Source organism: Oreochromis niloticus, linkage group LG8, assembly GCF_001858045.2.
Source record: "Oreochromis niloticus isolate F11D_XX linkage group LG8, O_niloticus_UMD_NMBU, whole genome shotgun sequence".
Taxonomy (NCBI): domain Eukaryota; kingdom Metazoa; phylum Chordata; class Actinopteri; order Cichliformes; family Cichlidae; genus Oreochromis; species Oreochromis niloticus.
The window spans coordinates 19,730,370-19,750,121 of NC_031973.2; the positions used below are offsets into that span (position 1 = coordinate 19,730,370).

Genomic DNA, 19,752 nt, shown 5'->3' on the forward strand with positions numbered 1-19,752 from the left:
ATGCATTAGTCCTGACAGAGTACACTTCCAAGTGGATCAAAGTTTCCCTTTTTTTCTCTATGTAACTGTTTCTTTTTTTTCAGTGTGCTTTTCTGATCAGCTTCAAGCGTCCTCTGCATTACCCCAGTACCTGTGCAGGTGGCATACCTACAAGCTAACATTAATCCATGAAGTCAAATTGCTGAGTGGGGATTTGGCTGAGAAAATGCTAGCACCAAACTTTTTACAATGTCACCGCAAAAGGGTGGGAATGTAATTTTTTTTCGATGTACTCTGAGTTCCAGTGGAACAAAAGGACTCATATTAATGAGATCCCGCTCTTTCATTCTCATTTGGTCTGCTCACACAAAGTCTTACACATGCATACATATATAGTTAAGCGCACAGGAACACGCACACGCTGTCTCCTGCTCCCAGGTTACTCCTCGTCCCCGAGCAAGATCAAAGCCCTGCCTTGTCTTTGTGAATACAACATTAACCTTCTTTATTTATTTATTTCCTTGCCTGTCTTGAGCCTTTTAATCAAAAGCTGTGAGAACAGTGTATTAAAAGGATTTCTCGCCTGCTGAGGTCACCTCACCTCATCTTCTCTGTGAGGAGTCTTGTCTTTGAAGTCTGATATTATTGACATTAAACAATAGGGTGCCAATATGAAAGTATTGCAGATATTCATTTGAGCCTTCGCCACTCACAGAGTTACGGCTGCCAGAGCCATTTCAAAAGCTTCTAAGTGCAAATCTTGGAGTCTTAAAATCTCACTAAAAGCAGGTTATGAATGGCTTTATGCTCTACCGGTATGCTGGAAAACGGTGATGTTGTTTCTGTTCATAAATCTTGTTTTTGATATGCTCCAGGGCAGTTTCTCTCACTTTCAGATTTGTGGGTAGGGGACCCAAAAGTGGAGCTACGTGGTCAAAAGATGTATCAAGGATAGAAAACTTTTTTTCATAAACTGTACATGATCATGAAGCACCCGCGTTTTTCATTCTCTTTGAATGAGGTGACATCAAGTGTTGCTGAACTGAATTTTCAGCAACTGAAACTTCGCTCATGTGGAAAGTTGAGGGAAAATTCAACCTCTGGAGTTGCAGCACAGGTGTCAGCATTCGTGTCATGTCAGCGCAGCCATTTGCTAATGAAATTCATGCATCCAGTGTCTAGTCTGGAGCCTATCCCAGCCTACCATAGGGCAAGAGGTGGCATACACCCTGGAGAAGTAGCCAATATGATGCAGGGCTAACACAGAGACAGATAACCATGCACGCTTACATTCACACGTACAGATATTTAGAATCACTACTTAACTTAACCCCACTAACTGCATAAAGAAGCCGGAGTACACGGGGAGAACCCTCGCAAACACTGGAAGAACATGCAAACTCCACACAGAAAGACCCCGAATTTCTGTGGAAATAAAATCATGCTATGCAGATATGCTGAGAGAGCAACAGGGTTTCATTGTGCAGCTCATTTCAGTTTTATTTCAATTTAACTAAAGCCACTTATATTGTCAGGTAAAGACCCAACAATAATATAGAGAGAAAGCCTCAGAGAACAAACAACACAACAACAACAAGCACTTGGCGACAGCGGGAAGGAAAAACTCCTTTTTAACAGGAAGAAACCACCAACAGAACCAGGCTAAGGGAGGAGGAGCCATCTGCCATGACCAGTTGGGATGAGGGGAGGGAGACATGACCAAAGACTCACTGTAGAGCATTAAGTGTAAAAACGTAGCATTTCATTGTTGATTGTTGCAAACAATCAACCTGTTGCTAACAGGCAGCTAACTTGGCTACCTGCTGATTGAAGCTCTTTTTAGCTTGTCTTTTGAGGATTGGTTATTATTGCCATGACGATCACACGAGCAAATCTCAGAAACGCCCACATTTAAGAGTTGAAGCATGTGAATCCTGTCTTGAAGTATCTTCTCCTGCAGCAGCAGATATTTGAATTAGATACAACACCTTCAGTTAAAGTGGCCACAACCTTATTTATTCAGATCTTATTTACTAAGAATCATAGCAGTGCAAACAGGGTGTACAGCATTATATATACAAACTAACCTTCAAAGTTGACATGAAGTGGGAATTTAATAATATGGACTTAAACCAATTTTTGCACGAGGCAATAAACATACGAGGAACTGCAGCATTTAGCGCTTACATCTTATTTTTATTTTTACTCCCAGTGGATACAGCGTGACAATTCTTTAGCATCAGTAATTTTTTTGCATGTTTATCATTTTGGTTTAGTGCTTAATAAAAGTACATGTAGAAAAAAAGACTATGGGCTTACACTCCAAGCTTTACATGACAGAACTGCAGACAGAAAGATTTAGGAAATACGGTTGTTGAATATAATAAACAGTACTGTTTGGGAAAACACTTCATGGTAAGATTACTTTCAACAAGTGTGATTAAATAACACTGCATCACTGATTGTTCAATTTTAAATGTTAAGTTACTATTGTTGCCCGCAGTTGCCTGCAAACACAGGATAGAGGTGGTCTGAGCTGCCCTTTCAAACTAATAATAATTCTTAGTCCCTCACTGTATTCACAATGACAGCCAGGGAGGGGTGTTCACCTTAAAGGTCATGTTGTGGACCTCCAAGGACACAGCTGGAAATGTGCTGGTCAAAACATGACCCAGAAAGCAACCAGAGGAGAAAAAAAATCTGTATATTAATGCTGTGAATGTTAGACGTTTGCTCTAAGATGTTATTTTCCTTCCTAAACACTGTTGTCTCTAATAAAAAGTGTTGAAGGTTTAAATATTGAGTAACAGCTCCTTCTTCCTCACATCCAGCACGGCCTGAGCTACTGAGATTTTGTTTTCTACCTTAAGCCATTCACTGGCGGTCGTTTTATCTGTCACACACCTGGAAATTGACTGAGCCAAAATATTCACAGTGGACCTAAAGCTGTAATTTTGTTTTCATTTTAGTTCATTGTCATCATTTTTTTATGAGCTCTCTCTTATCCTGCTACTCGCAGGGAAAAGTCTTTGCCAGGAAATAATTACACACACTGTGAGGGGAATTTAATCAAATATAAGTAAAATCCAACAGAAACCACTGCCTGACACTTACTCCTCGTAAAGAGCATTTGGTAGCACTTTATATAAGGGCCTGCTAAGGGCATAATTTCCAAAATCTGAAATTATGATGTAATTATATTCACCCGCAAATACTTAGGGTAGCAAGTCAAGTTTTTACAGAAAATAAGAAATGATTATACTGTAAGTAATTTTAAGACACTTGTTATTACAGTTTTATAGTGCAGCAGATAGTTTTATGTTCAGTGGTGGACAACAAAATTGGTACATATACCCAATGCTTGATGAACCCCATTTCTAATAAAATAAACAAGACTTTTTAATTGTTCACAGTATCAAATCACATCATGATTCAGTTTTCTTTATATAGTGCCAAATCACAACAACCCAACTCAACAAGTCAACTCAAGCAACTTTCATTCAATAATACAGAGAAAACCCCAACAATCATGACTCCCTATGAGCAAGCACTTGGTAAAAGTAGGAAGGAAAAATCCCTTTTAACAGGAAGAAATCTCCGGCAGAACCAGGCTCAGAGAGGCAATGAATCTTCTCTGTGGTCTTCCTCTTTTCCTCCTGGTTTGCAGCTCCATATTCGGCATCCTTTGTCCAGTTTATCGACTATCCCTCCTCTGCACACGTTCAAACCATCTCAGCTCTGCCGCTCTTATTTTCTCTCTAGTCTGTTCGACCTGAGCTGTTCCTCTGATTTACTCATTTCTAACCTGTCCATTCTAGTCACTACCAATCAAAATGATTCCAGTGCAGGGTCATTATTAACTCCAATATCTTTGGCTTATCTTTTGCGGTCTATGATGGATGCAAAGCCAAAATAAAGAAAATTATCTTTTTTTTCCACTCTTGGCTGTCACATCTTTCACAAATCCCCAAACGCTCTCCTGGACAAGCTCTGACAAGCTTGTCAAGTGCTCAGTTGGAGCAGCTCTTTACCTGTCACACTAATATCCGTAAAGGAGCCCTTTCCTTGTAAGACACTGTTCATCAAGCCACATCAAGCATCTCCTTCAGACAGCTATCAACACGTCTGTGACACTCCAAGTTTCGTTTTCTCCCACCGTCCCCAGCAGTCAAGCTTCAGAAAACACAGAGCCATCAATAAATAAACAGGAAGGCAGGTGGTAGCTACTGAGAGTGTCCATCTACTTTGCAGGGTGACTATTTTTGGATGCTAAGTACTTAGCATTCCTGTTTCAAACTGCCCACTTCTGCTAGATAAGAGAAAGTCTGTGTGAGACTTACACAGTGTTAAAAAATTATTTGTCCTCATTAAAAGTAAAAAGTGCAACAGAAATATATAAAATCAAAGGTTTATGTATTCTATTAATCATTAAAGAAAATATTCTTGATATTAGATAGATAGATAGATAGATAGATAGATAGATAGATAGATAGATAGATAGATAGATAGATAGATAGATAGATAGATAGATAGATAGATAGATAGATAGATAGATAGATAGATGAAATAGTCCAGATATATAATGTGGAATGTAATAAATAATGTTTGAGTGTCCAAAAGACACAAAAATCCCTAGAAGGCCACAAATGTTTATTTTTGCATGTTGTTTTGTATGCATTTAACAAATGTGATATGTTGATCTGATCAAAATTCTGCACCCTTATTGTAAAGGTACCACATAAACTGTCTGTTTTCTTGTTTAAAAACAGTCTTTTTTAAAGCTACCATGTCCAACCCTGTGTGCATTGAAAGTGTGAGGGCAGCAGGCACATTCTTTTAGATTTCTTAAAGGAGATAACTCAATCTTTTTGGCTGAAAATACCAAGCAAAAAAATATCAGATAAACAGTTCTGTGTGCTCGCTCCTTCATTCATGTGTGCAGCTGTGGGTGTATTAGTGTACTTGCAATCCACTACATCGACCGGACCGAGGCAGCTCTACTCAAGCTCCTCCGCCCTATTATTACCATGCTAAGGTCAGATGAGTGGGCAACATAGCAGAGGAAGACAGATAAGAATGGTAGAACGGTTGGATAAATCAGGTTACTGCATTTCCATTGACTGATAGCCACAAGACAAGAAATATGAAGAGAGATGGTTGCTTAGAGCTGAATAAAACTGTGCTGCTGAAGTAATGCTTTCTTAGCATCACATATGAATCTTTTTATCCCAGTAGAATAGAGGATTGGGAAAAAGTGAAGGTCTATCTGATAAATGACTAAAAAACACAGTGTTGGGGTATCGTGCAGCTACATAGGAAGAGTCCAGGACAGAAAGGAACAATATAAAAGAAGAAATATGATATTGAGCACTAGACAGATTTTAAGCAGTTCCTGTATTTTATGCAAGTAAAAGAGAGACAAAGGACAGAAAGTGGCAGCGGTGGTGATAAATCAAGTGAAAGATCCAGTACACTCTAGTGTAAAAAGAAAAAAGAAGTGAGCACCATGGTCCCAGAAAAACAGAACACTTTTCTTGCAAGGCAAGTTTTGTACATTTAAAAGGCCACTCATGCTTTATATCCCAAGTGACCAAAAAGTGTCAAAAATCATAACACCAGACAACAAAATCCATTTCCTTTTTTCCCTTTTTCTTCACATCATGTCCTCTTTTTCTCTGCAGTTGGGGAGTTGGAGGAAGGAAAGTGACATCAATCAGGCTATGGGCCCTTTGCCAGCGTCAGTGGGGGGCTGAGCCTGCTGACCCTGGATCTCAGTATTAGTGAGCTTTTGTTGCATGAGCAAGCCAGTCCACAATCAGTGCACATCTGTAATGCATTTGAAAATCTTTCTTTTAGTTGAATTGGTATGAATGTTTTTTTCCTATGTGAGAGGAATCTCTTACCTGTAAAACTTTGTCTGTTATCTAGATGAATACATGAGTTCTGGGAAATATGCTGTATATGAGATAAAATAAGCATAGATGTTCAAGCTCCCCTCCTCAGATATGACCTCTGATTGGATTGGATTATGCAGCAACAGAATAAAAATATATAATCAGACCCAGAAGGAGACATACTGATAGTATTTACTCTATGTCCAATCTGATATGATTACATCTTACATCATTATTCTCTTGGAGCCTCAAATCACTGATGCTATTAGGGGTCCTTCGTTGTGTAATGACCTACCTAAGTAAATCTGTCTTGCCTCATCAGTGTCTTCATCTCTACTGAAAAATTTATTTTAGTATATTTTTTTAAATAATGTTTTGCCATAAAGGATGAGGTATTTTAGTTGATTTGTAATTTCTTTATAACTTCGTCTTAGTTTGTTCCTTTATTGTGTGTTTCTGGAAAGCGCATTGTTATGATAGTTACTATTATTATTATCATTGTATTACAGTTGATAAAAAGTAAAGATTCACGTTTGGAACTGCTCAGTCAGCCTTAAAAACCGAGAAACGTGAAAACATCAGAGAGAAAAAGCTTCGTTTGTATTTGTAGAACAAAAATCCAAGAACATTGAAAACAAAATAGTAATAATAAAATATAGGTCACATTTCTTCATTGGACACTATAAAAATAGAGCTGACAGGATATTTTTTATCCAAAACAAGGAAACAGGCTATTTTGTTTCCCTCCTAACTCTTTTCCTGTCTGTACTTGAATTCCCAGCACGTAGGTTACTTCTTTTTGAAAGCTGATTGGCTGTGATACAAGAGATGGGTGGGCTCATGCCACTTTTACCGTCTACGATTGGTTATTTAATTGAAAAAGAACGGATTTGCTTCTCTCATTGGAGGAATTCGTCACGCGCTCAGTAGTATGATTGGTCAATATAGCTGGCGGGAGATGTTTCCACAAAATTTCGAATATTCAAACTGGGACCTCAGCTCAGGCAGCGAAGGAACGTTTTAGTGCAGGCAGCCGTTATTATTGGGGGTAGCTGGGATTTATTTAGCTTGTTGCAAACCTAGAGTGTACTATATTTCAAACGAAGGGCTTTAACATTAAATACAAGAAGAATGGCTGAACCGTTGAAGGTAACGTTACTGTCGCTTTCATATTTGCTGCTAACGTGTTATTAGGCTTACGTGCTAACCTGCTACAACTGTAAGTTAAACTTCTAAGAAACAGTTAAAGGCACTTGGCTAACGTCGTGAGCTGCTTAATGTAACAGTGCCCGCTGTTTAGACGTAATAATGCACTACTTGCAGAGTGTTCCTTTTAGTAACTTAACAACTAGTCCTAACTCTTGGCACAGCAGCTTGTAAGCATTAACTATAGCTAATGCTGCTAAGCCAGTTGAAATGGTGTTACCCCTGCATTCATTCACCTCGCATTATTTATTGTGTTTGAAATAAAAACTGTCCTTAAATACTGAGCTAAACCCTGTGTCCTTGAGCGTCAAATGTAATCAGAGCCAAGCAACTTCCAGGGGGGTGTTTTCTCCCCCCCGTACATTTGCATTGTGTTTTTTGTGCAGTAAAACTGAAGACGTATATAACCGCAGGCATGCAAAACTGTCAGCAAGTAGCATTATAGATGATGTTGATCATTATATTAAGGTTTCCTGCAGTACAAAGATAAGTCCCATCTTCGTTACGGTGCAAGGCCTATAAAAGATATCAGTATATTGATATTATTTAAAGCTTTTCATTTATTTATTTTTTTTGCACCATGTGAGGGAGAATTGCTTTCGTTATCCATAATGACAATAAAGAGTGTTGAATTATGAATCTTAAAAGATAACCTTGTGTCGTTTTCATCAGGCCTTTTTTGAGAACAAGCCGGTGGAAAAGCTGAAGAAGGATCCTAAGCGGCTGTCAGTGGAGAGGATCTATCAGAAGAAGACGCAGCTGGAGCACATTTTGCTCAGACCGGACTCCTACATAGGCTCTGTAGAGCCTGTCACTCAGGTAAGAAGTTTTAAAATGTCTTTAACAGTCATGTGTAGATTTAAAGCAGGTTTTTTGGGGGGGGAGTTTTGACTGCACAGTTATGGTTCTTATTAAATGAACGCATGCAAGCTCCTTGTGATTATTTAACTTCTTTCATTAGCAAATGTGGGTGTTTGATGAGGATGCTGGACTGAACTGCCGTGATGTGACATTTGTGCCTGGGCTCTACAAGATTTTTGATGAGATCCTTGGTAAGTAAAAAGCTCTTGCAATTATAGATGTCCATGACAAACCTTTATTAAACAATGTTTTTGCTCCAGTAAAATGTAGTAAAAATAGATTTTACTTTCTCTTTCCGTAGTAAATGCAGCTGATAACAAGCAGAGAGATAAGAGCATGTCCTGCATCAAGGTCAACATTGATCCGTGAGTTGTGTATAACGGTGCACTACCAAGTTTAAGATATTAAAATACAAAGTAACTCTACTACAGCTACCAGCTGACAAATCAAGCGCTTGTGTATGTTTTTGTTCCTTTTAGTGAAAACAACACCATCAGTGTATGGAATAATGGGAAGGGTATTCCTGTGGTGGAGCACAAAGTGGAGAAAGTTTATGTACCTGCTCTCATCTTTGGACAGCTTCTCACTTCAAGTAACTATGATGATGACGAGAAGAAAGTCACTGGTAAGATTGATGAATTTGAGTGCTTTAGATAATACTGATTGTTTTCTGTCATTCTTAATGAGAAGATATTCTGTATAATTACAAAGACTCTTTTCTACATCATTATGTCCAACACAATTAATGGTGAAATTTTAGCGTTTTATTAGGAAAAAAAAAAACAAATTTAATGTTCAGTCTGTTCCTAACTCTATAAATGTTATATAAATGTTCTTCAGGTGGACGAAATGGATACGGTGCCAAGCTTTGCAACATCTTCAGTACAAAGTTCACTGTCGAGACTGCTTGTAAACAGTCGAAGAAGTGCTTCAAGCAGGTATGAAGGAAGGTCAATCTCATTTCCCACTTTAATTTTTATGTCTTGATCAGGGAGAATGTCATTTTCTGTTATGCCCATGTTTCCCATAGACTTGGTATGACAATATGGGCAGAGCAGGGGAGGCTAGCATCAAACCGTTTGATGGAGAGGAATACACTTGCATCACCTTCAGACCAGATCTGGCCAAGTTTAAGATGAGCATCTTGGACAAAGACACAGTGGCTCTGATGACCAGGAGGGCCTATGATATTGCTGGAGCCACTAAGGGTGTCCGGGTGTTCTTTAATAGCAAGAAGCTACCAGTAAGTTACTGTGATCTTTAAGTGTTAACTCTTAATGTTTTGGAAACTAATTTCATTAAGCTTTTCAATATATTATGCGTGTTTCAAATGTTGACTGAAGACTTAATTCACAAAGTTGAACCTAAAATCCAAAGCTTTTTGTGTACTTATCAAAAGTAGTCACTTACCTGACCTAAAAATATTTCTAGTAACTTCATTTAATGAAATATTTGATGTTAGCAAGACAAATCTTACATGTTCCATCCTAATTTGTTCAGGATAAAATGCATTTAAACTGATATAAACTGTATGAACTTCACACTTAAGGTTACAGGTTTCCGTAGCTATGTGGACATGTATGTGAAAGACAAGGTGGATGAACTGGGTGGTCCTCTTACTGTCATCCATGAGACTGTCAACGAGCGCTGGGAGGTCTGCCTCACCATGAGCGAGAAAGGTTTCCAGCAAGTCAGCTTTGTCAACAGCATTGCCACAACAAAGGTAATAACTCAGTGCATTGGATTTGATCTAATGCATATATTGTGTCTATGTGTAGGCTGTTGTTAAATCAGTAATTTAAATGTTTAAGTTTGTTGGAAAGCTGTGTAAATTTACATCTTTGAGCAGCTCTAAAATAGTTTAAGAATGATTGAACTAGACTGAGCTCTCTTGGCAGCCAAGCAGAAGTCTGGCTGCTCTCCAGCCACTTTGTGTCACTATGATTAAGACCTACGGCGTTTATTCTCTAAATGGATCTTGTTTTTGTCCTCTGGACTTTAGGGAGGCAGGCACATTGATTATGTGGCTGACCAGGTGGTTAGCAAGCTCATTGAAGTGGTGAAGAAGAAGAACAAAGCTGGGGTGACAGTCAAGCCTTTCCAGGTATTCATTTTATTTTTTTAATGAAAATGAATATGTAAGTGTATTCCTTAAAAATGTTTTTTAACAAAATGCACAACTGATTGCTCTTTACGTTTTTTTTTTCCATTTAGGTGAAGAACCATATGTGGCTGTTTGTCAACTGTCTGATTGAAAACCCCACCTTCGACTCTCAGACCAAAGAGAATATGACTCTGCAACAGAAGAGCTTTGGCTCCAAGTGTCCCCTGAGTGAGAAGTTCATTAAACAGGTGCTGATGAAAAGCCACCAGCAATGTATTTCTCACAAGTGTAATCATTCATCCATTTCACTAACTGGTCTCCATCCTTTGTTGCACTTAGGCCACATCCTGTGGGATTGTGGAAAGTATCATGAACTGGGTGAAGTTCAAGGCTCAGACCCAGCTCAACAAGAAGTGCTCGGCTGTTAAACACACAAAAATCAAAGGTGTGCCAAAACTGGATGACGCCAACGATGCAGGTAATGTGCGCCGCAGTCGGTACAGTCCAGCATCCCGAGAATGGAGATGACCTGCACTCCTACTGTACTCACTATATTTTCTTACAGGTGGGAAGAACTCCATTGGCTGCACGCTGATTCTTACAGAGGGAGACTCAGCCAAGACACTTGCTGTGTCTGGGCTGGGAGTGGTCGGAAGGGACCGCTATGGCGTCTTCCCTCTCAGAGGAAAAATGCTCAATGTCCGGGAGGCTTCACATAAACAGGTTAGGCTAGCAAATATAATGATTGCTTGAATCATCTATTTATTTAACAGCTGTGAGTAAAACTTGATTATTTTTTTTTCTTATCAGATTATGGAAAACGCAGAAATCAACAACATCATCAAAATCCTCGGTCTTCAGTACAAAAAGAACTACAGTGACCCAGAATCCCTCAAGAGTCTGCGCTACGGCAAGATCATGATCATGACAGATCAGGTATTTGGGTTGATCTTTATTTTCACTCCTTTCCTACCTTCCCGTGTCTTATTTGTATTGATAATATTCAGGATTTTCATGTTTCTGTGTGCCTACATACAGTATATGTAAGAATAGGTCTTTGTGACCATAACGGTTTTGTCTGTCGATACTGGCCCTGAAGCTTTTCATAAGGTGCCAATGCTGCAGGAACAAATGGATGGTTAGAGCAGGTACAAATCCAGTGTAATGTTAACTGTGAGCCCAGTTTTAAGAGGAAACATGCACTTAACCTGAGGAAGGTATCCTTCCCCTACAGCTGTGAAGAGAGCTACTAAGTAATTTTCACTGAGCATGACTTTGAAAGCTTTGACTCAATTTGGATTAGTGGGGCAGCTGAAGCTTCATATGAGCCTCAGATGGATGTTTGAGTGAATTTTTAGTTTTTCTTCATCGAGCAAGGCTTATGAATTTTATTCATCATTTGCCAACACAGTGACATTCAGATGGAAAAACAGGATCATCACTAGGATTTCTAGTAACAATGCACATGTCCTAGTCTCACATATATGGGGAAATAGACTCTGAATTGGTGGATGGATGCATGTTAAAGACAGACTTCAAAATCCCAACCCACTATTAAAAACTATTTTAGTGCTACTAATGTTGTCACAGAGCACTATATTAACCTTTTTTGTCATCTCTCAATTACACACAATTACTTTGTTGTAATATATCTGACCTGTGTTATTGTCACAGGATCAAGACGGCTCCCACATTAAGGGCTTGTTGATCAACTTCATCCACCACAACTGGCCTTCGCTGCTGCATCACAACTTTCTGGAAGAGTTCATCACCCCCATCATCAAGGTATGAATATGCTCTAAAAAGCCCTTTGCAGACTTGCCATATGCAATATTGTTGGCTTCATCTGGCAGTTTACATGAGGCATTCTTTCATTCAGACATGGATATCTTACAACTTCATACCTACAATAGCAATAGAGAGAATTGTGATGTGCCACGTTTTATTGTTACAACACAACAGAGTAATATGAGTTTGTTCTTCTAACATCTTATTGTTCTTATGAGCATTCTTCGCAACATGCATGCGTTTGTTTTCTTTTTCGTTCCTCAAAGACACCTGAGAGATGCACAGTTGAGATATGGCACATGCTTATTTGTTAATGTGTCTGAGTTTTTAACCATGTTGGAAATTTGGAACAATACTGCCATCTGCTGTCAAAACCTCAGAATACTCAGAGCTTAATGGAAAGCTTGGTCCCCTTTTTTTATTCCAAGTTACTTTTAAATTAAAAATCCACATTTTTTTTTTTTGGGGTTTTTTTTGTTTTTTGTATAATGTTAAAATGTGAAAAGCTTTAAATGACTAGGCATCAAGAACCATGGTGATTGGACATCTTATTTCTGTGTCTCTTCAGGCGTCTTTCAAGAAAACTCAGCTGTCTTTCTACAGTATTCCTGAATTCAATGCATGGAAGGAGAGCCAGCAGAACCACAAATCTTGGAAAATAAAATACTACAAAGGTTTGTTACAAACCCCTGTGTGGTAGTAAAACGGACAAGTAAGCAACACATAATGCTTATGGCCTTTGTCATTGTTATAGTTTCTGTATTGTTTTGCTGTAACTTGTACCATCTCTTTTTTTCTTTTGTGGCTATTGCCCATCTAGGTTTGGGAACCAGCACATCACAGGAAGCCAAGGAGTACTTCTCTGATATGCAGAGACATCGTATCCCATTCAAGTACTCAGGACCTGAAGATGATGAAGCTATCACCCTTGTAAGATGTTACCCATCTGTGTGGATCATTGCTTGGCCAATTTATATTTGATCTAGACTTTTTAAACATCCTGTAGGCCATAACTAACAGTTGGAGCATTAGTATTTGGTTCTTGGGTCTGTTTTTAAAATTATTTTTTTCTCTCTGGCAAGGCCTTTAGCAAGAAGAAAGTGGAAGAGCGAAAAGAGTGGCTTACCAACTTTATGATTAACAGACGCCAGCGCAGAGAGCACAACCTGCCTGAGGTAATGTCTATGCAATTGGTGAATGCAATATCTTGTTTCTGTTCTGTTAAGTTTGACTGTTTTACTGTTTCTTTGCAGGAGTACCTGTACGGTCAGTCAACCAAGTCCCTGTCGTACAACGACTTTGTTAACAAGGAGCTGGTACTTTTCTCCAACTCTGATAACGAGAGGTCCATTCCCTGCCTGGTGGATGGTACGTGAAATAATAATAATAATTAAGAAAAAAGGAAAGTGATTTAAAACCATTAACTAACAACAATGGAGAAATAGAAAGCTGAGAGTTGTCCAGATCCAGTTTAAAATTTAAGTCATTTGAGCATGTGTTCAGGGCAGGGTTTGCTGAGTCTTCCTGACAGGTGTAAAAGGTTGTGAACCGCTGGTCTAATGTCTGCATGCATTTGTGTTTACACCAGGACTGAAACCGGGTCAGAGGAAGGTGTTGTACTGTTGTTTCAAGAGGAACGACAAGCGAGAGGTGAAGGTGGCACAGCTGGCAGGCTCAGTGGCTGAGATGTCGGCCTATCACCATGGAGAGGTGAGGTGGCTAAAATGTGTGGGTTTTGTCAGTGTGTTTTTAATTTAGATTCTTGATTTGACTTTTCAGTTTAACTGTATCATTTTTATGTTCAGAAAATGTTTGCTTCTTTTCAAATAGGCTTTGCTTTTGAATACTGTATGTGTATATATCTAAGAGTAGCTGTCAATTTGGCCAGAACTTGAATCGTTACACATGAAGAAGATTCCGGTTAAATAAAGTTTATTTAAAGGAAAGTAGAAGCGCAGGGACCTTTTTATAGAAAGATTTAAAAAAAAAAAAAAAAAAAAAAAAAAAAACATTTCTTGCAGGTCCCTGTAAGCCATAGTGGCTGTATGTAGCTGTTTCTGTTGTATTTACTCTAAACTCTTTCCTGTTTTCAGGTCTCTCTGATGATGACCATCATTGGTTTAGCCCAGAACTTTGTGGGAAGCAACAACATGAATCTCTTGCAGCCTCTGGGACAGTTTGGAACCAGGCTGCACGGTGGCAAGGACTCTGCCAGCCCTCGATACATCTTCACTATGCTCAGGTAAGCAGGCTTTCTCATAGATTTAATAACTGAGTGCCAGTGTAGGGAGCCAGCAACCGAAAAGAGGCCTACCGCTGGTCAGTGTTAAGAAGGCTTATTGTGGTTAGAACCACTGTCACTTCTTGCACTGCTACATCATGCATTGTGGATGAATGAGTTGTATGTAAGTGTATACAACATTACCAAGTTAGTCTATCAGCCCATGATCTGCACTTTTTTTCATGAATTTAACAAAATGGGGAGAGTTTTTTAAATGGATCATTTACTGAGTCACTAACTAAAATTCTCCCACCAATCTTTACTTCTAGCCCCCTCGCCCGCCTTGTTTTCCCAGCAGTGGATGACAACCTGCTCAAGTATAACTATGATGACAACCAGCGGGTAGAGCCCGAATGGTACATTCCCATCATCCCCACTGTGCTTGTGAACGGAGCCGAAGGCATTGGCACAGGTTGGGCCAGCAAGATTCCAAACTACGACATACGTGAGATCATCAGCAACATCAACCGTATGCTCGACGGCGAGGAACCTATGCCCATGGTCAGGATGGTTTCCTGAGATCTGCCTTGTTGGTTGATTTGCTGTGAAAAAACTAAGTGCTTGTTTTTCCTCCTACAGCTTCCAAATTACAAAGACTTCAGAGGCACAATTGAGCAGGTGATGGATAACCAGTACTTGAATAGTGGAGAGATCTCCATCCTTGATTCAACCACTATTGAAATCTCTGAATTGCCTGTAAAAACATGGACACAGGTTGGTCAATGAAGTCATTTCCAGAACATTTTACCACGTGTACCCATAGTGTTTATTAGATTGACTCAAATAAATACCCTCTTACCATTTTGCTGAACTCTTCATGTATTTTCTCGTCTAGACCTACAAGGAGAATGTGTTGGAGCCGATGCTGAATGGCACAGAGAAGGTTCCTCCTCTCATCACAGACTACAAGGACTACCACACTGACACCACTGTGCGCTTTGTGGTCAAGATGACAGAAGAGAAGCTGAGGGAGGCTGAGGCTGCTGGCCTCCATAAAGTCTTCAAGCTGCAGAGCCCCCTCACCTGCAACTCTATGGTAATGATTGCCACTTATTTGCACACATTCACAGCAGGGCAATAAGGTCTTCTATTGCTTTCCTGTGAAATCTCAAACATTTATTTACATATTTCCAAACCCTGTGAAACATCAGCATTTTTCCTTTTGTTTTCCAGGTTCTGTTTGACCACGTGGGTAGCCTGAAAAAGTACGAGTCTGTGCAGGATATCCTCAGAGATTTCTTTGAGTTGAGGATGAAGTACTACGTGCTGAGAAAGGACTGGTTGGCAGGCATGCTGGGAGCAGAGAGTGCCAAGCTCAGCAACCAGGCTCGCTTCATCCTGGAGAAAATTCAGGGCACCTTGGTCATTGGTAAGTGCAAAGTTTCAAATAGCTTCCGTGTTGTTGTTTGTTTGTTTTTTAAGCACATTTTTCAAGAACAGTGGGAAATCCTGTATATCTTCTGATATAGTTATTTAGAGTTTGCCTTTAAAATTCAGCCCAAGAGTGAGTTTGGTTGTTCCTTGATCAGAAGTATTAATACTGTCCATGTGTGTGCAGAGAACAAGCCAAAGAAGGAGCTGATCCGCATGCTCCAACAGATGGGCTATGACTCCGACCCAGTCAAGACTTGGAAACAGGCTCAGGAGAAGGTAGGACACACTGATTCCAACAGTTACAACAAAGTTCAGCTACAACAAAGAGGGATGTTAAATAACCACCTATGTGAACTCTCTTAGAATGAGGAGGAGATGGAGGAGGAGGAGGAGGAGGGGGAAGGAGGAGAAAAAGACGACTCTACTGGACCGGACTACAATTATCTGCTGAGCATGCCCATGTGGTTCTTAACAAAAGAGAAAAAGGAGGAGCTGTGCAAACAGAGGGATGCTAAGGTAAGCTATGCGGCAAACCTAGTGATGGTTTAAGCTTGAAATGTTAGATTATTAGCTCTCGTGTTAAGGTCGTGTGTTTCTGTCCTAACTCTTGTACAGATGACGGAGCTGAACACCCTGAAGAAAAAGAATCCAGCAGACCTGTGGAGGGAGGACCTTGCTGCCTTCTCTGAGGAACTGGCGGTACTGGATCATTTCTGTCTTCCTATTTGCTTGTTTTTTTTCTGCTTTATATCCAATCAGTGCACTTCGTTAGTCATGTGATCAGACTGTGATAATGTTACATCTAAAGAACAACTGTCATCAGTGCTTTTGCTCCTGGTTAAACTTGTCATGTATTTTTTTTTTTTTTTTTTTTTTTCTTCCTGTGTTTAGCGGGTTGAGGCAAAGGAAAAGGAAAATGCTACCATTCCTGTAAAAACTGGAAAAGGCAAAGCAGTAAAGGTGAAGAAGGAGACTTTGCCCACTCCACAGGGCCGCCGCGTCATTCCACGTGTTACCAGCACCATGAAGGCTGAAGCTAACAGGAAGGCTGATCTGAAGAAAGGAGAGGGCAAGAGAGGAAAGAAAATCAAGGTATGTTTTCATATGTGATTGTGCATATTAATTGTTTTTACAAAAACACATTCAGAACAACAAACTATCCAAAAGTAACATTTTTCTGGACTTCATTTCTGTCTCTGAAGAGTGAAGATGTTGTGATGAAGATGGAGTTTGGAGAGGATGCAGAAAATACAGAGCCGGTTGAGGAAACGGGCTTAGCTGCACGGCTGAGCAAGAAAACCAAGACCCAAGCAGGAGAAAAAGGTAGAAATGACTGTTCAGGATATCGCCTGGAAATCATTTCAACTATGATCACACGCGTCTGCTTACTGGTATAACCAGGAAGCTCTTTAGTGATATCTAGTGGCAAACCTGCAACGATACACATTTTGCAGACTTGACCTCCACAATCCTCGCTGGAGCAAAATCAAAATTATCCTCTCAAGTTTTGAAAATTGCCGGCTCTCAACTAAATGATATTGTACTCCGCCATCATGAATACAAACTCAGTTTTTTGGGGATTATAGTTTGGATTATGTTTTCAACAACCTAATCCAAACTATACAGACGTTCCTTCATGCACACAAAACTGGATTGTGTAAAATTTGGTGCTCGCTATAACATTCACTCAAAAATGTTGATAATCATAAGCAAGTTGCTAAAATAAATATCAGTTTGCAGTTAAATTTTACACTTTTAAGTTCATAAGGAAGTGCATTTTCTCGTGTGCTGCAGCATCAAAGACGGGCAAGCAGACCACTCTTCAGTTCAAGCCTGTTACCAAGAAGCCCAAGAAAAATGCGTGGTCAGATGAGGATGTTGGCCTGTCGGACAGTGAAGAGGAGGCAGAGGAAGTGGCTGCCCCCAGAGAGCGCATAGAACGGAAAACCAAAGGTGAATCTGCTTAATGGACCACACTGCTTCCTCTGCTGACTCTTTAAATTGCAGTGGTGTGAAAAAGTGTTTGCCCACTTTCTGATTTCCAATTTATTTATGTTATGTTTGTCACATCTAAATGTTTTAGATCATTAAAAAATGTAAATATTAGACCAAGATAACACGAGTAAACATAAAATGCTTTTTCTAAATGAAGGTTTTTATTATTAAGATTATTAACTTATTTGGAAATGAGCCAAATTGAAGGGTTTTTGAGCAGTGTTTTAACACGAGACCTCAGCTTCTCATGCTTGTTTTCTTTAACAAAGGACAGCATTACTAAAGCTGCCTTTTCGGGGGTTTTTTTTTTTTTACTGTTTAAGCTGCGGTGAAGTACAGCATGTCTGACAGTGAAGATGAATTTGATGACTGGGGGAAGAAGGACGCTCCAAAAAAGAAGGCTTTCATCAGTGATGATGATGATGATGACGATGATGCAAGCTTCGCCCCAGATCCCAGCACTGTGTCGGACAATGATGTGGACTCTCCAGCTCCGCCTCCCAAAGCCCCAGAACCCACGTGAGTATAAGAAAAAGCTTAATAAAAAGTATCTTTCTTTTGTTTAAATGTACCTTAAAAACAAACCTTGTCTTTTCTCTGCAGGAAGAAGGTAGCAAAAAGCAAATTGACAGTTAAAAAAACAGACACAAAGTCCAGCTGTAAGTATTTTCACTTAGGATAATAGTTTGATGAATCTGAGAAATGTGGGGCTCTGAGGACTGGATATTTTGTCTCTGTGGCACTTTACAGCTCTGTCAGACGATCAGGAGCCAGCATCCAAGCCTCCAACTCAACGTAAAACCAAAGAGGCCGCACCGAAGAAACCCGCCGCTGCCAAGAAACCAGCTGCATCCAAGAAGAAGGCTGCAGGTAACGCAGATGTTTGTTTGGTCTTATAAAGGTCACATGTAGATTTGAGCATATGATTGTTATAAAACAAAGATATCAGCATATTTATATTTGGAATGTCGTTTTTTTTTCTCTAGATGTGAAGCAGCCATCTATCTTGGATGCTCTCTCTAAGCCCAAACCTGCGTCCAAGGCTCCTGCTGCCAAGAAGATCCCGTCATTCGACTCTAGTGACTCAGAGAGTGAAAAGAAAGCTCCCGTCACAAAACAGAAACCTGTTCTTAAACGTAAAAAGAACCTCAGTGATGACTCTGACAGCAGCTCCTCAGATAACCTCATGTCACGCCTCAAATCCAAGACGACTGCTGGCACCAAGGTCAGTTTCTACACTGAACTCTCGTGTTTTCTTTTTATGTGTTATGTCATAAGATGTGATTCAAGTATTTTAGACGTTGGCATATTCCTGCAGTACAGTAGCCAAAATGGTAAACCCAACCTCAGGAAGTAAAACTCTAAATATAAGTTTTACTTCCTCTAAATATAAAGAATAAAAATAGCTTTTAAAATGGTGACATTTGAAATAAAACTACTTACTGAAGTAGAACAAATTATTCTCTGCTACACATGTTTAGATTTTAAAGGTTTCCTGTATCCATCCTTGTGCTAATATAATCACTGTTAATCCTTTTTAATTTCTTTTTCTGCTATAGAAGAGCAAGAAGTGGGAAGAGGATGAGAGTTTCCAGGTTTCAGACCCTGAAGAAGCCGCTCCTGTAGCTGCAGCACCACGGGATAAACCCTCACGGGCCCGGAAACCCATCACCTACAACCTGGACTCAGATTCAGATTCAGATTTTTAAATAATAGTTCCCGAGTTGTTGTTTCGAAAAGATGAGTCATAAATGTTGTAGTGTGCCATGGAGGTAATATTGCACTCATTTTATCTGTTGAAGTTCAGCTGCATTTACACTCTGCTCATATATGGACCTTGGACCAGCAATCTGTAACCTTTAAATTTAAAAAAAGACATAAACAAAAACTCACCATTGTTTATTAAAAAAAAAAAATCGTATTATTTCAAAGAGAAGGAAAAAAGCTGGTATACAAGTCTAGTTTTAATAGTATTTGATCTTAGCTTCTGGGTGTATTTTGTAATCCACTTGTTTGTGTTTTGTCCTGTCCTGTAAATATTTCTTTGGCTGTTCGGTTTATACCTTTAAAAAATAAAGTTTGTTTTTATTGATTGATTGGTATGTTTGAGTTGTGTCGGGGTTCCCGTTTAATAAAGCGTCCTACTTTGATTTCGTAGAAAGATTTGAATGTAATGCAACGGGTGGAGCATCCAAATATACACTATATTGCTAAAAGTATTCACTTATCTGCCTTCAAACATACATTTGAGTAAACTCCCGTTCTCAATC

At 39.5% G+C, this 19,752-nt stretch overlaps 1 protein-coding gene across 1 annotated transcript; it reads left to right on the top strand.

Annotated features, from left to right (window-relative positions):
- Positions 1–6,833: 6,833 nt before the first annotated feature.
- On the top strand, positions 6,834–19,431 carry top2a (DNA topoisomerase II alpha). Its single transcript, XM_005448194.4, has 35 exons — positions 6,834–7,022; positions 7,752–7,898; positions 8,041–8,131; positions 8,242–8,305; positions 8,420–8,565; positions 8,781–8,878; positions 8,971–9,183; positions 9,490–9,663; positions 9,943–10,044; positions 10,155–10,292; positions 10,384–10,522; positions 10,610–10,767; positions 10,855–10,980; positions 11,719–11,829; positions 12,401–12,506; positions 12,653–12,762; positions 12,915–13,007; positions 13,086–13,200; positions 13,421–13,542; positions 13,926–14,074; positions 14,383–14,614; positions 14,693–14,827; positions 14,949–15,149; positions 15,287–15,482; positions 15,672–15,763; positions 15,851–16,003; positions 16,103–16,186; positions 16,379–16,579; positions 16,690–16,810; positions 17,282–17,440; positions 17,806–18,001; positions 18,086–18,141; positions 18,233–18,352; positions 18,469–18,707; positions 19,042–19,431. Exons 1-35 carry the CDS (start codon positions 7,005–7,007, stop codon positions 19,189–19,191), a joined length of 4,755 nt encoding a protein of 1,584 aa, XP_005448251.1. The 5' UTR covers positions 6,834–7,004; the 3' UTR covers positions 19,192–19,431.
- Positions 19,432–19,752: the final 321 nt, after the last annotated feature.

Excerpts from the sequence above, each read along its gene's own strand:
- top2a (XM_005448194.4), top strand. Across the intron at positions 16,004-16,102 it reads GCAAACAGAGGGATGCTAAG|ATGACGGAGCTGAACACCCT; the intron begins GTAAGCTATGCG and ends ACTCTTGTACAG. Across the intron at positions 18,142-18,232 it reads AACAGACACAAAGTCCAGCT|CTCTGTCAGACGATCAGGAG; the intron begins GTAAGTATTTTC and ends GGCACTTTACAG.